The following is a 16,267-nucleotide window of genomic DNA, read 5'->3' on the forward strand; positions in this document are numbered from 1 at the left end:
AAAAAAAAGAAAGAAAATATTAACTGAAAGTTTATGTTTATAACGTCTGACCAATTGACCAAATTACAAAGCAAGTCCTTAATACATACAAATAACATCTACGTCGACTAATTTAATGCAAATTTTATTTGTGTTATACAATTATTATTTTTGCGATAAAATGTTTAAGAAAATTTATGAAGATTTTTAGATGTTGTCAAAATTATAATTTAGTAAGAACAATTAAAATTAATCAATATTAGTTAGTCTGTTAACAAACCTGTTTTATAAAAGGTATTATTTTAAGGTTTTACATTCTCTTATATAAAGTGTCAGAATGGGCTTAAAGGACTGTCTTTCAGCAATGGGCTTTTAAAGGTCATATCTCAAAAAGTGTATTACAAGTGTTGATATTATGATTATTACTTAACATTTTTGAAAAAAAAAAAAAATAAATATGTATGGTTTGGTGATCCATCCCTGGTCTTAACAACTTTAATTGTTTTATTTATTGTTTTGCATTTAAGATTGTAATAATTTACAACATTAGCATAAAACATTTGTCTTAAATAAAACAACAGGAAAAATACAGAAATTATTTTAACTAAAATTACTTTAAATAAAAAGTTAAATAAATATTTAAAATTATTTTAAAATTGCACATTTTTATGTAGCCAAACATGTTGAGAGCTTTAAGGCGCAATTTATTTAAACATTTTTTATGGTTACAAGCAATAACAGATTAACTCGAAAATCATTCTTTCGAAGGAATTACTTTTAAAAACCAATATGAATAATTATTTTTACAAATATCTTTTTAATTTGATCTTAAAACAAGTTAGACAATTATCTAGTGAACTGTAATAGGTTATTATACACTACACCAGTGTGGAGGGTTTCTGTTTCAGGTTTTGTTGATGTTGATATTTGTAACACCCACATATATTGGACCTGCACCATAAAGTATACCAATAGATTCAGAATCATTTTCTAAGTCGATTATGCTATGTCCGTCTGGCCGTCCGTCTGTTTGATGTGCGCTAAAGATCGCAATTTTTAATATAATATGATCAAATTTGACACATGCTATTCCAAGGACGAAGCCTATTGAAAATGGTTGCAATTGGTCCATTATTTTACCTAGCCCCCATACAACCGTACCCCCGAATAAGACTTGGGAGCTCATAATTAGACCCCATACAAAGTCCCGTTCCGAAAATGACTTCAAATTCAATAATTCAAATACAAATTTCTCATTTATCCTACACATTCATAGATTAAAACATCCGACATACACAATCTATGTATATGGATAGGTGAGGCCTACATCCATCCCTTAACATATACATTAGACACACAACTCATTTCCAATGCTTAGCCCCAAAATCACTCATCTGTTGTCTTCTTCAGCACCGAACTTTCCTAGAATATATATAGCTAACCGTGTATCAGTCTTTTAAACAACATTACCTTCCCGCGAGTTTGAGTTTAAAACCATAGCCACTACGTGCGCCCCGAAGGGACCTCTCCAATAACCGAGACAAGACAAAGTCCGAAGCTCTGCCCTGTGGACTACCGTCTCGACCCCATTTCAATTTAAGGAAAGGCCGATGATACTTTTGGCACCACTAGTTTATGGTCCCGGCAGACTACAGGTACTGTTAGCACCTCTTTCCCGCCGGATTGCATTTACACCTAGATGGGGAAGTTCATCAATGTGGGAGATCGTGAGAAATTTCGCATTCCGTAAATAATTTCTACAATATAATTTTCCGAGCCTATTAAGTATATGTATGTATACATATGTATATTCGTGGCCACCGGTAGGTTAGTGGTTAGTGCTCTAGTCTAGTAAACCGGGAGAGGGCGAGGGCGAGGCCCACAGAGGAACGGGGGAAGAAGCGCAGAACGAACGAACGAACGAACGAACGAAGAACGAACGAACGAACGAACGAACGAACGAAACGAACGAAACGAACGAACGAACGAAAGAACGAACGAACGAACGAACGAACGAACGAACGAACGAACGAACAACGAACGAACGAACGAACGAACGAACGAACGAACGAACGAAACGAACGAACGAACGAACGAACGAACGAACGAACGAGAAACGAACGAACGAACGAACGAACGAACGAACGAACGAACGAACGAACGAAAACGAACGAACGAACGAGAACGAACGAACGAACGAACGAACGAACGAACGAACGAACGAACGAACGAAACGAAGAACGAACGAACGAAACGAACGAAAACGAACGAACGAACGAACGAACGAACGAACAACTAACGAAACGAACGAACGAACGAACGAACGAACGAAACGAACGAACGAACGAACGAACGAACGAACGAACGAACGAACGAACGAACGAACGAACGAACGAACGAAACGAACGAACGAACGAAACGAACGAACGAACGAAACGAACGAAGAACGAACGAACGAACGAACGAACGAACGAACGAACGAACGAACGAACGAACAAACGAACGAACGAACAACGAACGAACGAACGAACGAACGAAACGAAACGAACGAACGAACGAAAACGAACGAACGAACGAACGAACGACTAAAGAACGAACGAACGAACGAACGAACGAACGAACGAACGAACGAACGAACGAACGAACAACGAACGAAACGAACGAACGAAACGAACGAACGAACGAACGAACGAACGAACGAACGAACGAAGAAACGAACGAAACGAACGAAGAACGAACGAACGAAGAACGAACGAACGAACGAACGAACGAACGAACGAACGAAAACGAACGAACGAACGAACGAACGAACGAACGAACGAACGAACGAAACGAACGAACTAACGAACGAACGAACGAACGAACGAACGAACGAAACGAACGAACGAACGAACGAACGAACGAACGAACGAACGAACGAACGAACGAACGAACTAACGAACGAACGAACGAACGAACTAACACGAACGAAACGAACTAACGAACTAACTAACTAACTAACGAAAAAACGAACTAACGAACTAACGAACTAACTAACTAACGAACTAACTAACGAAAACAATAACGAACTAACTAACAACGAACTAACTAACTAACGAACGAACTAACTAACTAACTAACTAACTAACTAACTAACTAACTAACTAACTAACTAACTAACTAACTAACTAACTAACCAAGTATATATTCAGGATCCTTATAGGTAACGTGTCGATTAAGCGATTAATTGGTAAAAGGTCAAGCAATTTTAATAAAATTAAAATTCTTTAAAGTTTTTATATTTGAAAAATTTCTTATTAGAGGTTTGATACAAATTTCTTAACATAAACAAATTGTTTCACTTCATACCGGGAAATCCCCGGTCTTTGTTTCAAAACAACTCAAGCGACGTAAACTCGAAGCTGAACGTATGTAAGACGATTATCGAAAGTATAAATGAAATACATACATACATATATGCTGAATAAATACATATGAATAACATACATACATACATACATCTTTATGTATGTACCTACTCAAACACTTAAAACTGGTATAACTCAATAAATATAGTTTCGAGAATAACGTCACACAATATTTTAACATTTCTTATAAAACTTTCGAATAAATTATGGAATTCGTAAAATGAAACTAGTTTGTGATAGTGAAATTTAATAGGTTTCTTATTTGAACTACATTTTTAATGGCTAAAAATTCGAGATATCAAGGGTTTCTATTTTGACGTTACAGTTCAAAATATCCGATATTTCAGTTATGCCAATCTTGTAGAAAATGAAGTATATATACAACTCCGTAAACTTATCACATGCAAACAATCGAATTTAGTTTATATCAGCACGTTTGGAAGCTAGGGAATACAAAAATAATGTACATTAGAGATGAGCGATATTTCCACGAATGCGATTTAAGCACGGTGATTGTTAATTCACTGGGAATTTTCAGTTACATGCAATGTAGTTCTTTCAAGTTCTAAATATTGTAAAATTTTATTGCATTTCATGCAAAAAAATCTTTTCACATAAAAAAAAACTCCCCTAGCTCTGATGTCACCAATTTGATTTTGCTTAGTAGTATATATTTTAGAAGTTTTATATTAAGTTGTCATTCAAAAGTATTCGATTCAATAAAATCTATTGCAAAAACATTTACTTTTAAACCAAAATTCGAAAAATATTAATCATGTCTTGATTTATAAGGAAAACCTGCGTTCACTGCGGGCGCAGTTGTTTACAAATCATATTCACTTAGAACGATATTCTCTAGAAATCGCTGGTTCACTCATCTCTAATGTACATGTAGAACATAGCTAATGTGGTAAACATTTACTTATTCTACAGAGGTTCTTAAATAATTATATAGAAACATAATTAAACCTTTAAGTTAAAATATATGTACATGAGAAATTTAGTTGCGGTAATCATATGAAACTTCTAATACGGAATACATACACTATTCTGTTTTTAGTCGGTGTCAAGGTAAGACCCATCTATAATTTTTGATACACTTCCTTTTCAACAACAATAAACTGAGTCATTTTACAAGTGTTCAAAAAAACAAATAATTTAAGAAAAAACCAAGGGCGTCCCGATAGTCTAGTTGGTAGTTTATCAGTCTTAGGTTCTATTCTAATCAGAGACTTTAGTCTACTTCTCTACAACGGACGTAAGGTCATCGTTACCCTGCTCGTTAAATTAGTTTACAATATAATTTGTAATAATGTAATAAATAAAAATTTAAAAACTTTGAGAAACGCTGGATCGTTAATCAGTAATCATATAAACAAAAGTATCCAGTTAAAAGTGATGCTATATTAGCGTTTTTTTTTCAATATTAATCAGATAACTTAATAAAATTTAGTAAACTTTAATTTTGGCTGTAGGTAATCGTTCCATTATTTCACTTAGCACACATCCGAACCGAAGCCCCGAATTGGGGTCCTTGTGGAATAGTATCGCAACAAAAATCTGCACAAAAATTTCTTCTAGATATATTGTAAGGCTATATATAAACATCGGATGTATCCGATCGCATAGCAGTGACACAATTTGTCGGTTACTTTGTGACACTAATCCCAAATAGAACATTATGATCAAGCGCATCATAGAGCAAACAACAGTTGGAATCGATTACTTTGAGAGAGACTAATACCAGATAGAATAATATTTGTTTAATGTCAAGCGAAACATAGAACAAACAACCGTTGGAATCCGATGCTATATGGATGGATCTAAACTGAGAGAAAGAACGGACTTGGAATTTTATATGAAACCACCACACTATCTTTCAGGCAGAAGTCCGTGCAATAATGAAATGTGTAAATTAGATTAGAATAAATATGGCACCAATAGAGAATAACATATAACGATATCATGGATTAAGGTTAAATCTAAAACAGTATTTGATCCATAAAACAGTATTCGACCAGGCTACTCAGAAAGAATAGGCAAAGAAAGATCGATTATACTTACAATAAACCATAAAATAACCCGAAGAATCCAAAACTACTCGAAGCAACGAGGGCTGAATTAAAACTAAGGATAATAGAATCCCATACGACCACATACATACCACCGACTGAGGTGGCACAGTTTCTCCAGTTCCCCCTTCCACCCACAGACACAAACTCAAATAATTAAGTGTTTATTATTCTAATTTCAGGAAAGAACTATCGGCCACAGTGGAACTGTTACAACAACAACAACCACTTGGAGTAATGAAACAGTGGGTAGAACCATAGTACGATGGTACACACAGGAGTATGGTTACAATTATATAAAATTGAACGAACGGATTCAGACGAATGTAGAACAGAGATACAGACCGAGACGGTTAAAAACGGCGAGCTGTACCGGCGACGACATCTTTGGGCTCGAAAAGCTTATATAGAGACAGGTTTCTATATAACTAACTATTATACAGGGATTTTTCAATATAAGAAACGCTTGTAGGGTCAATTTCTGAAGAAAAAGTAAAATTTGACGCCGCCGATAATTTCTATAATAAGCCGCCGCCGCCGCCGATCACTTTGCATCGGCTTGTATCTCTGATATAGAGCTTAAGGAGAAGACAGTGAAACTTTCTTTTTATAATCACCATTTCGTAAGTAACACATCGAAATATTCGTCTAAAATCTCCTAAAGTATGTATATATATTCTGGATCCTTATTAGATTCTAAAGCGATCTAGCCATGTCCGTCTCTCTGTCTATCTGTTCAAAACCATGATAGAGTCCGAACAAAAAGAACAAGAGAACTGTCGACAAATATGGGCAGCATCGGTCAACGATTTCACCCACATAAGCCCAAACAAGTTTTATAGGAACCAAAGACTTTCTACTAAATTTTATGGAGATCAGACCCTATAATCCCATATAAGATCCCCTTCACCAAATGTTTTGAGGATCGGTCTTTAATAGACCTCTTACAAAAAACAGTTTATTATTAATAAATCGTTCCAAATTTTAGGTATTATGATAAAAGGGACAACAATGATTTGTTTTCGTAAAGAAATCACTCTTCTGAAGAACTTGGTCCATGATTGGCCCAAGTACACAAACAACTACCTATTTTATTACAGCAGATGCTATGATGGTGGGTATATAAGATTCGGCATATTCGAATATATCGCTCATACTTGTTCATGATCGGGAACAATTATTGAAAATTCTATGGAACGATAACGTGGAAACTGAGTTTTTTCCCACCAACATTTTCTATGTGATGAGGCGGCCGATAGTAGCCTAAGTATATATTTCTTCGGATTTGATGTAGTTTACATACTTCTATATATATACAACTAAATGGTGCTCCGATTTTCATCATAATCGGAACCTATTTGACTCAAGCCCCCATTTAAGGTTTCCTTCAGAAAATTACTTTAATAATATCAGTATAGCAATGAAGTTCAAAATAAACCAGTTTTGTAAGAACCAAAACTCGAAATCGAATACTCTTACTTAGAAATTGAAGTACAGGTCAACGAAATATAACAAGATTAAACCCCTATAGTACATAGCTTACAAAAAAAAAATAGGATGTAAATTAAAATTGAAGTGTATGCAACACTTTAAAAATGTTGCCTGCTTAATTTTAAGTTTTCTCTACATTATGTTTTTAGTCAGTTGTCGAAGTTTGTATTCATCAAAAGTTTCGCGGATACTACAGTTGTACAGTTACATATATATATATAAAAAAAAGAACAACAAGGTACATACATATCGATTCATATTAATGGATACTAAAAATCCCTACAGACCTGTTGAAAATAAACTACAAAACGTTCAACAGCAACAGCATATAGACATGGAACAAGTCAATAACGGTCCACCACCAATGTATAATAATAATTTTGCCCAACCGTCGGCAAGTGCTCCAGCTGCTGGTCCTCCTAGTACTGCAACTACGGTTCAGATTATGGCAAATCAACCAATGTTTCCCCAACCCGTAGGACCAAAATCCATGCAAATGACTTGTCCCAGTTGTCGTTGTCGCATTGAAACAGAAGTACGTCATCGTTCTACATCTAAAACCCATTTTGCATGCCTATTGCTTTCCTGGACTATGTAAGTTTTGTATTCATTGTTATTATTTTTGTTTGTTTGTTTTTTTTTTCTGAATTGTATTCATATTTTGATCGTAAAAAACTGTACTTTTAGCTGCTGTTGTTGTATACCATATTGCATGGATTCTTGCCGCAATGCAAATCATTTCTGTCCCATGTGTGGAGCATACATTGGAACTTATGCCTCATAAAGAGAACAATATTTAAACATATATACATATTCATATGTATACATATACATTCATACATATATACATATATTCGATTTATAATATTATTATAAAAAACTTCTATATTTTGTTTACAATACAGTTGTAAAGCGAATAAAAAAATTGGTATTTCATTCTTGATCAGAATAATTAAATAAATAATAATTAGTGGGGCCCCGTTATATATGAATCTATGTCCAATCTTAACCAGTCAAAACCTTGTCAAATATCGATATTAATATGAAAATCAGCTTGATATTCGAAGGAAGGGGTCTTGAGTCAATTATGGATCGAACTCTTCAGTTATAAATTGCTAATGATAAATAATTTTTGTTAATTTTTTCTTCTTACAATGATTTTTAAACAATGTATTGACATTAAAGTAATTTTCTATAAAAAGGCTGACTAGGGTGAATAATGGACCGATCCGTATGGAACTTAATAGAGAGATTTTGGTACATGCTAAAGCATAAAATTTCATCACTCTACTTGTAATTCAAAACCTGTTAATATGACAATCAGTTTGAATTGGGAAAGATAACATTTTATATGGACTTGGGTTAAAATCTAAAAACTTTGAATACATCGAATTTGCAAAACTTATGAGTCAAAATGTGGTTAATTTAGTTCTGTACAAATGTACCAATATAAACGGAATGACTATCTCTTTAAGTGTTGAGTATAAAAATAGACACAGTATTAATAATATAGACGTAAGAAAATATCGTGGTTTCGCCGGCCACTATATATTTAAATGAGGCCAAAAACAAGTATTAGGTGATTCTTATAAAAATGTAAATATAATATCATAGGATTAAGGGCACCAAGTTGATTATAGGTTTTTATAATATTGTATAGATACTATGTTATAGTAAATCTAAACTACTATATATTAGAAGGTTATGATTTAAATCAAAATTAATAGGTTTGTTCCCTTGGACAGACGAATATCATAAAATCAGAATCTATATTTGTTTAGGTTTTATATGATTATAAGTACAATAACCCATATAGTGAGATGGGGTATAAATACTTAAATACACAACAAGTAAGAAAGTATAGTCGGGCGTGGCCGACCATATGATACCCTACATTAGTTATGAATATTAAATTTGATTTATTTTTTATTTATCTTGAATATTACCTTGATTCCGATTTATTTAAGCAATTTATTGACGAAAAACTAATTTTCTGAAAGAGGCCCATAGGAGCAAATGTGGACCGATCCCGATAAAATGGGTTGGATAAATTTATATCTACATATATAATATTTGTCTGTGATTAATTTCATTGCAATAACAGTGTTTATAAGTGAATTGCGGTTATTTAAGTCACTTTCCGAAGAGGGCTTTGTATGGGGTCTAGGGTCAAATGAGGTGCGATCATTTTGAAATTCGGCAAGATCATCAAGGCTTGTATAAAACTTAGTTGTGCGAACTTTTATCGAGATACATTTATATTGCAATTACAGTGTTAATAAGTGATTTGCGGATATTCAAGTCACTTTCCGAAGGGGGCTTTGTGGGGGGGCTAGGTTCAAATGAAGTCCGATCATTTCAAAATTCGGCAAGGACATCAAGGCTTGTATTAAACTCAATTGTTCGAACTTTTATCGAGATACATTTATATTATACATACTTATGAGCTCAAAAGCCCTTTTCGGGGGGTTCAGTTGTATGGGGGCTAGGTGAAATAATGGACCGTTTTGAACAATTTTCAATAGGCTTCGTCCTTGGATCAAAAGAAACGTGTACGTGAAATTGCGACCTGTACTTTAATAACAACATTTACATGGACACACGGACGGACGGACATTGTTAAATCGACTCAGAAAGTTATTCTGTGTCGATCGGTATACTTAAAGGGTATAGTACTAATATTTTAGTGCGTTACAAACATCAGCACAAACGCATAATACCCTTCACACTATAGTGGTCTAGGGTATAAATAGTATGAACTGGTCTATGTAGGTCTATGGTGGTGCTTTACGTTTAAAAATTGCAAAAGAAAAAGCTTTTGATTATACATGTGAGAGTTAAGTTTTCTATTAACAAACATGCAGTTGTGGGCAAAAAATTTCTGTGCAATAAGTAATAAAACTCTTCACAGCTATAGTAATCAATTTTATAATATATCGTCACCTTATGAGACTAATAACAAATCAAAATAATAATTTCGGATATTCCGATCTGAAGAGAATCGGTTCGCAGAGGGAGAGCGTTTGCATCGAGTTTAACAACTAGTAGTCGGACAGGGCAAAGTCTGGACTATAAGGTGGGTGAGGCAAAGCATGCGAACCACTTCTTTCTAAATGGTTTTTAGCATTGCAAAATGTTGCTGAGCGTTGTCATAAAGGAATATGACGCTTTCATATCAGGCCACACATTTTGGGCGTTTTTCAACCAATGTTCACTTCAAATGAGACCAATAAGGAATCAAAAGAATTTCGGATATTCCGTTCTAAAGAGAATAGGTTTGCAGAGGGAGAGTTTTCATCGAGTGAAACAAACAGTAGTCGGACAGGGCAAAGTCTGAACTATAAGGTGGGTGAGGCAAAACATGTCAACCACTTCTTTCTAAATGGTTTTTAGCATTACAAAATGTTGCTGAGAGCTGTAATAATGGAATATTACGCTTTCATATCAGGCCACACATTTTTCGACCAATGTTCGCTGCAAACGGATCAGTTGTATTTGGTACAGTTTCCCAGTTATGACATGGCCAGATTTCATAACAGATAAGAAACTTTTGGTTGATATTTGTCTTCCGTGTTAAAAATCATCACTTCTGAACCGCACCTAATATATGTACATACATGTAGCTAATTTACTTCAAGCTGAACTCAAAATTAGAACTTAATATGTACTACAAAATATGTGTCATGCTAATTAAAGTCTTTCATATAGTTTAAAAATGCTGACGAATCAACGTTTTTTGTTACTCCCTTAAAAATTTGTGTTTTGTAGATAGTGAGTTTTGAATATAGACCCTGCATATACGAGTACATACATGTTTATTACTCTTATCATTATTCCAAAAATTTATTTTGTAATCCTGAGTATGTTTTAGAAACAACTAATACACATAACTACATATGTCTAAAATATATATTTGTTTTTTTAAGATAAGCAAAATTTTGGCATATGCAAAATTTTTTAAAGTTTGTAATTCTACTTTAAGTTCAAGGTAAAAAGTATTTGTGTATATTATTATATTGTTATTGTTGTATATATAACGAAATATTATATTCTGAAATTTTATTACCTATTAATCCTCAGAAAAGAGAGATGTTGCGTTTTACAAAGAAAATAATATCTATTTACAACTGTCCCAAATATTGGCGGAAGAATGGTCAACATACATTCACTATAAACTAAAATGGATAACGTATCTTAACGAAAGAGTGTCTATATTGAACTGCCCAAAAATGGGCGTAATAACTCTGGCATTATCCATTGACTATAAAATTAAATAGACAGGAAAAACTTCCAGGATATACAAAGCTATAGTTAAACAAATACTGGAACATGGATGTATTGTCTAGTGGCCCGTAACGAAAAATGCATTTATTGAGGGAAAAAATAGAATAGTTGGACACAAGGAACCACTTACACTGAGGCCATATATAACAGAATCAGTACAATGATATTGCACGTATAGTGCAAAGAAAGAAAATTAGTATTTTCTGTAAATAATTATGTATCAGATGCAGTGTTTGAATCGGCTAGACTTATATCTATGAGACCAAATTTTACTTGCGATACCACGATCTACATAGATGCAGAAACAACACGTATTGAATCAGTCAGTACTGGGTGCGTATAAACTAGCATGAGTCAGAACAGATATGAAAAGGAAAACTACATTTCATAATATGAATTTAAGATCAAATCGGTTAAACTCTGGTAGGAAACTTTTCACATTCTCTGCCAAAGCTTTGCATTATCATATTATCGTTTTAAAAAGCTGAAAGAAATTGAACCAAGGAAGATGAGCAAGAAGGGGTATATAAGGTTTATATTGCAATTGATGGGTGATATAGGACCAATATTTTTATACATTATAAATATCAACATAAACACCGAAAATCCTGTCAAACTTAGCTGTATAGGATATGAAAAGAAATAAGTGCATATTTTTAAAAATGTTTAATGTTTGTAAACAATTTTAGGTTTCTTTCAAAGATAAGAAAAAAGTGTGGATTAAGTACATTAAAATTAATTTAAAACTGACGTAATTTTATATTTAATTTGTTTTTAATAAATTTTTAATTTTCTCTTCAAGGTCGAAGAGTATCATTTAAATATTAACATTGCACAAGCAACATTTTTATTTATAACCGAATCGATGCCAAAGCCAAATATCCATGGCACTATGATGAGCTGCTGAAATTTGGCCAGACCATCACAAGGAACCTGCACCGAATGCAACTGATTCGTTGGTATTGTGAATTAGACAAAAATCACTCAAAATATGCAGCAAAATATGAAAGCGTTATATTCCAGCATGACAGTACTCGTCCATCTGTAAAAACTATTTAGGAATAAGCATTTTTGAAGTTTTGTCCCCCCACCTTATAGTCCAGACCTTCCTGCGCCCGTTTACTATTTGTTCCTATCGACGTAAAACGCTCTCTCTGGGTTACACATATCTGCAGAATAGGGTATGCGGTTTGAGCAGTTTTTCTAAGACTCTTTGAGTCTTCATGCGACAATCATACAAAAATTAGGAAGAAGCATTTTTGAAGTTTTGTCCCCCCACCTTATAGTCAAGACCTTGCCCCGCCCGTTTACTATTTGTTTCTATCGACGTAAAACGCTCTCTCGGGGTAACACATCTCTGCAGAACTGGGTATGCGGTTTGAGCAGTTTTTCTACGACTTTTTAGTCAAACCTTTACACGACAATCTTACAAAAATTCTGTACATAGTGGACTTGATCATGGTAAGTCCATTGGAGGAATTACAGATTAAGATATTACAACTTTAGACCTCTGATGGAATTTGAAACTAGGGACTATTGACTTGTATCCGATAGATTATCTGATGGTTGTCCAGTTTTCATCGACTGGTCCAAGATGAATACCGGAACTGATATGGAATCTTATCGATCTAGGGTCGCTTGAGACAATTTATGTCGATAGCCAAGCTGCTCTTTGAGCATTGACATGTCATATGGTACATTCGCGCGTGGTTGTAGATTGTTTTAATGCCCTTAGGGACATTATAAAGGTTGTTTAACATTGGACGGTGTTGGTAATGAGGATGCGGACGAACTAGATGGATTATATTTGAACCTTAATACACTGTCACTATTATAAGTTGATATTCTAGAGAATCCGTGACATCATCAACCAGTCTTGTAATATTGCCAACACTTGATGTAAGGACTACCAAGATGCTTTTGGACTGTATATACGCATTCTTAAGATTCTGGTAGGAGATTGCTCAATTAGAGCCTTTGTCCGCAAGTCATATACCGGACTTTTACAGGTTATGCGAAAATGCAGAGGATCTAGAGACGATCGAGCGTATAATTTGCCACTGTCCTAGAATACAAAATCTCAGGTTGAAATGGCTGGAAAATAGTGAGACTTAACCCTCGCAGTCTACTAGGTTTTATCAGAGGAATTAGTGATTTCTTCGACTGGCTTTTGAGGGGAGAGATTAGTAATTTCTTCGACTGGGTTTTGAGGGAAGAGTCAGATTTCCCTACTATGTTTCTTTAGGGAATCGACTCGGTAAATCTTCTGGGTTGAAACCCCTTGGGAATCGACCGTTTCCATTCATCTCTTCTCTGTATCTATTTTTTTCTTGTTTTTTTTTTCTAATGTTTTGTTTCTCTATATTTGGATCTTCATTTTCTATGAAGGGAATCACAATAGACCTTATGGTCTCCAAGTGGAGTTGCAATCCTTCTTAACGTAAACCTCACCTAGCCGAAAACTTTGATTTTCTCAACCATATTCAAATCTTTAACAATATAATGGACTCTAGTGTATCCCCAGTGAAAGTCAAAACATGGGACAATCTGCTCAACTCCTATGTACCTCAAACATCCTGTTTGTATTGGGATAAGATGTACACTCTATAAGAAATTATCTTGAAAAATATCAGAGAAAATCTAGGTGAGTATTTGACAAATGCTCAAGACTTTACTTGCTGATATGGTTTTCGATTTGAAAACAATCGTGCAAAATTTGTGTTTATAACATTATGTGTTTGCAAATATCAACAAAGTCATGCAGTTTTTAAAACAAAACTTAATCTAATGCAAAACCAACATTTCCTGTGAACAGTGATGTTAATTGTATTTAAATACAATAAGACGCCTTAGAAACGCAATATTTTAATAATGTTGCAATATATAATAAATTTTTTTATTAACATTTAATTGTTTTATTTTAAAAATCAAAAATACCTAAGAACACAGTATCAACATCCATGCATCCATATAAATTAAGCGTTTTCCTTATAAATACTTAAAAGGGTTGACAACACTTACATTTTTTTAGAATTGCAAGTTACTTTTCTCTAAATTTGATGATTTTCTTTTAGTAAACAATTATTTGTCTTGACTAAAAGTTTAACAACTTAAAGTTCCCTTCGAAATGTATTCTCAAAATCCCTACCAGGCTGTAGAAAATAATCTACAAGATATTGAACAGCATCAATTAAAAATGACTACAGTCCAAAATGGACCACTAATGTACAATAAACATTTACAATCGATGACAAATGCATCTTTTGAAGCCCAAAATATTGAACAACATGAAATAACCAACAAGTTTCCAGTTTATAAGGAGGCCTCAATGTACAATGGACATTCACAATCCATGGCCTCAGCACCTTCTGCGCCGCCAGCTCAAATTGTGCCAAAGGAACAAACAATCATAAGTTATCAACCAGTTGGTCCATTGTCTACGAATATGATATGTCCTAGTTGTCGTTCTAACATTAAAACTCTTGTAGAACATCGTCCTTCTACCGCTACTCATATTCTTGGATTATTACTATGTTCGATTTGGTAAGTTTACAACATTTTTAAATTGTTTCAATGTCAGCTTTATGTTTCTTGTTCTATTTAACAACTTCAGTTGCTGCTGTTTGCCTTATTTTATTGATTTTTGTCGCAACGTCAATCATACTTGTCCCAACTGTCATGCATTCGTTGGCACTTATTTGTCTTAATTTTTTATATCTCAACCCTGGATAATGGATTATCCTATGATATACATACTTATATATTAATCAATTACATACATATATATTTTATTATAACCCACATATGCATATCTAATAAAATATAAAATTTTTAAATATTGATTTTTTAAGGAATAGGGGCATGAGTTAATTATGAACCGATATTCGCGAAATTTAAAATAAAAGGTTCTACATTCTTATAGAAAAGATTAGAAATATTCTAAAGAAAAACCTCAACAAAATTCTACAGAACAAGTATTAACGGATAAATTGGGAAAACTTTCAAAGAATATCTCAAAAGTCCTATTAGAAGAAAGTACCTTAAATTACCACAATAACTCTGTTTTCATTCAGTCCGGTCTATGTGTGTTCAAAAAGTACCATTTAAAGATTGAAAAATTACCAAAATGTTTACTTTAATAGATTCTCATTCCATCAAGTCCCTTCATATAAATATTCATTTAGACAGGCCTGTGTATGTTCAAAAAGTACCTTTTAAAGAACGAAAAAGTACCAAAATGTTTACTTTAATAAATGTTTTATTCAATCAAGACCCATTATGTGAAATAAAATGTTACCGAAAAGTTTATTTTCTAGATTTTCATTCAATCAGGATCATTTTCACAGGGAACATATACAACCCTAATATCGTCTAATCTGTAGACATGTCTATGAACTATTCCACTCACTAGTCTATGGACTAGTTAATTGGTATAGTGAAAAAGTGTATTTTCTATTCTATGGACTAGTGGACTACTGAGTAGTCTATGAACCAGTCTGCTGTCTGGTTATAGACTGCTTAGGTTAACTTGAAAGGAGGATGTATAAAACATCAGATCCGTAAAAAATGTACCTAGGCCACCATCGGGTTGTTAATGGTAAATCCTTATGTAGAAAACCTGTTATACCTATGAAAATAATTTTCGTACAAAGTTCAGAGGACGTAGTTCCTAAGAATTTTTTAATTAGAGGTTCTGAGGGATGTGATATATGGAATAAAATTGATCTCAACATATTTATAATTCTGACGAAAACCGGTAATGAAAGAGAACGTTTTCAGTTCAGTTAAGTTAAGTGTTCAGAAGTTATGTCAGTAAACTTGTAGGTCCACTAAGAATAGGTACCCTCATACTAACCTCTGACTTATTCATTCTAAGGAAGCTTCTTGTCCTTCCCCTATGGGCTGACCCAAACGATCCATTATTCCAAGAGGCCATAAGATGTCAGTAAACTTGTAGGTCCACTAAGAATAGGTACCCTCATACTAACCACTGACTTACTCATTCTAAGGAAGCTTCTTGTCCTTCCCCTATGG

General features: G+C 33.9%; 3 protein-coding genes across 3 annotated transcripts in view; 2 read left to right on the forward strand and 1 right to left on the reverse strand.

Moving 5' to 3' along the window:
- LOC119603549 (serine-rich adhesin for platelets) overlaps positions 1–16,267 on the reverse strand; it is a 265,419-nt gene that overhangs the window by 244,826 nt on the left and 4,326 nt on the right. The window lies entirely within an intron of this gene.
- LOC119603552 (lipopolysaccharide-induced tumor necrosis factor-alpha factor homolog) lies at positions 7,091–7,861 on the forward strand. The gene is made up of 2 exons (XM_037955597.1): positions 7,091–7,543; positions 7,637–7,861. Exons 1-2 carry the CDS (start codon positions 7,212–7,214, stop codon positions 7,731–7,733), a joined length of 429 nt encoding a protein of 142 aa, XP_037811525.1. The 5' UTR covers positions 7,091–7,211; the 3' UTR covers positions 7,734–7,861.
- On the forward strand, positions 14,324–15,005 carry LOC119603551 (lipopolysaccharide-induced tumor necrosis factor-alpha factor homolog). Its single transcript, XM_037955596.1, has 2 exons — positions 14,324–14,776; positions 14,847–15,005. Exons 1-2 carry the CDS (start codon positions 14,361–14,363, stop codon positions 14,938–14,940), a joined length of 510 nt encoding a protein of 169 aa, XP_037811524.1. The 5' UTR covers positions 14,324–14,360; the 3' UTR covers positions 14,941–15,005.

The sequence above is a fragment of the Lucilia sericata genome, unplaced genomic scaffold (assembly GCF_015586225.1).
Source record: "Lucilia sericata isolate MDLA Ls3-8-SP2 unplaced genomic scaffold, ASM1558622v1 Contig000311F_arrow, whole genome shotgun sequence".
Lineage (NCBI taxonomy): Eukaryota > Metazoa > Arthropoda > Insecta > Diptera > Calliphoridae > Lucilia > Lucilia sericata.

Bases quoted from the DNA above. Each gene is read 5' to 3' on its own strand.
- LOC119603552 (XM_037955597.1), top strand. From the start codon at position 7,212: ATGGATACTAAAAATCCCTACAGACCTGTTGAAAATAAACTACAAAAC. The intron at 7,544-7,636 runs GTAAGTTTTGTA...CTGTACTTTTAG, and splicing joins CTATTGCTTTCCTGGACTAT to CTGCTGTTGTTGTATACCAT.
- LOC119603551 (XM_037955596.1), top strand. From the start codon at position 14,361: ATGTATTCTCAAAATCCCTACCAGGCTGTAGAAAATAATCTACAAGAT. The intron at 14,777-14,846 runs GTAAGTTTACAA...TAACAACTTCAG, and splicing joins TTATTACTATGTTCGATTTG to TTGCTGCTGTTTGCCTTATT.